We start from the raw sequence: 1,580 nt of genomic DNA, 5'->3' as shown, positions 1-1,580 counted from the left end.
ATGTGCCATCCATGGGGTGGATCCCTGCTGCATTCCCATTCCCTGGGCAGTGAATGTGCCATCCATGGGGTGGATCCCTGCTGCATTCCCATTCCCTGGGCTTTGTGTGCCATCCATGGGGTGGATCCCTGCTGCATTCCCATTCCCTGGGCTCTGGGTGCCAGCCCCACGGGATGGGCTCAGGGAGGCTGTTGTAACATGTCCTTGTCTCCATGGCCATACACAGCCTGCAGGGCTGGCAGGGAGGGAAATCTGTCTGCCTTAATCTTCCTTTATTGGGAACATTCTAGCATTTCAACAGGTTTCCTTGGGCTGTGTCAGTTCTCACATCCACATCCTTGGCTTCCCCAAGTCCCAAAGCTCCCCCTGGAGCTGGGAACTGAAGAGCTGTGGGTTGAGGCTTTTTTTTTTAATACAGTGGCACAAAACCAACCTCAAACCAAAAACCTTGCCCAAGCCAACAGCCCCTGGGCATCACTGGGGTGTGTTGGGTGGTTGCTCATTGGAAAGACAAGCCAAGGTTTTATGAGGGCCCTTCACTGAGTGAGGTGCCTGGTTCATGGAGTCATGGAATGGTTTGGGTTTGGAAAGCCCTCAGGGACCTTTAAGTGCACCCATTCCCCCAGCACTGCCACAGCCACCACTGACCCATGTCCCCAGGTGCCACATCCACAGGACTGTTAAATCCCTCCAGGGATGGGGACTCCACCCCTGCCCTCAAAGTTCTCTCTCTTCAGTTCAGTTCCCTCTGATTTTTGGGAAGCTGGGAGAAGGGAGCATGAAACCTCCAGCTGGTACTTGCTGCTGGTGAACTGCTCACCCCCGTGCCAGGGAATGACATCCCTCAGTCCCAACACCATTCCCGCTGTTCCCACACGTGCAGGCGGCTGCAGGGACTGTTCCTGTCCCAGCCCATCCAGGATGTTCATATCCTGGAGGAGACAGCAGGTCATCTTCATCCTGTGACCCTTCTCTGTTGATGTTCCAGGCTGAGAAGATCAAGAAGAAGCGGAACACGCTGTTTGGGACGTTCCACGTCGCTCACAGCTCCTCCCTGGACGACGTGGATCACAAGATCTTAACTGCAAAGTGAGTGTGTGGTGACCCCTCCCTCGGCCCTGCCTCCCTCCTGTGCCATGGGCTGGGGTGTCCTGGCACCTGGGCAGGGCTTTGGGCTCATTTGGCTGAACTTCTCCTGACTTTGGTGGCCTGGGATTGGACTTGCTCCTTGTCATCTGTAACCTTTTACTTTTACCTGGGAGAAACAAGAGATCACAGTTATGTGGAGCAATTAAGAGTCCTATTAAAATGAGGTTTTGGGAGGCTGCAGGATGTTTGACCATGGAATCATGGAATGGATTGGGTTGGGGGGGATTTTAAGGATCATCTTGTTCCACCCCCTGCCATGGGCAGGGACACCTTCCAGCAGCCCAGGTTGCCCCAAGCCACGTCCAACCTGGCCTTGGACACTTCCAGGGATCCAGGGGCAGCCACAGCTTCTCTGGGCAACCTTTGCCTTGCCAACCTCAGAGGGAAGAATTCTCTCCCAGTATCCCATCTCACCCTGCCCTCTGGCAGTG

The 1,580-nt window shown here is 54.9% G+C and overlaps 1 protein-coding gene across 3 annotated transcripts in view; it reads left to right on the top strand.

The window, feature by feature from the left end:
• Positions 1–1,580, top strand: part of STIM1 (stromal interaction molecule 1) — a 70,745-nt gene that overhangs the window by 52,009 nt on the left and 17,156 nt on the right. For all 3 annotated transcript variants that reach the window (XM_017838891.1, XM_017838892.1, XM_017838893.1), the window contains exon 9: positions 989–1,089. In XM_017838891.1, coding sequence (XP_017694380.1) covers positions 989–1,089 — 101 coding nt within the window. The remainder of the gene's footprint in view (positions 1–988; positions 1,090–1,580) is intronic.

This window comes from Lepidothrix coronata, unplaced genomic scaffold (assembly GCF_001604755.1).
Source record: "Lepidothrix coronata isolate B3197 unplaced genomic scaffold, Lepidothrix_coronata-1.0 Scaffold367, whole genome shotgun sequence".
NCBI classification, from domain to species: domain Eukaryota; kingdom Metazoa; phylum Chordata; class Aves; order Passeriformes; family Pipridae; genus Lepidothrix; species Lepidothrix coronata.
Note: the sequence above shows the minus strand (reverse complement) of the source record. Positions and strands in the feature narration are given on the sequence as shown.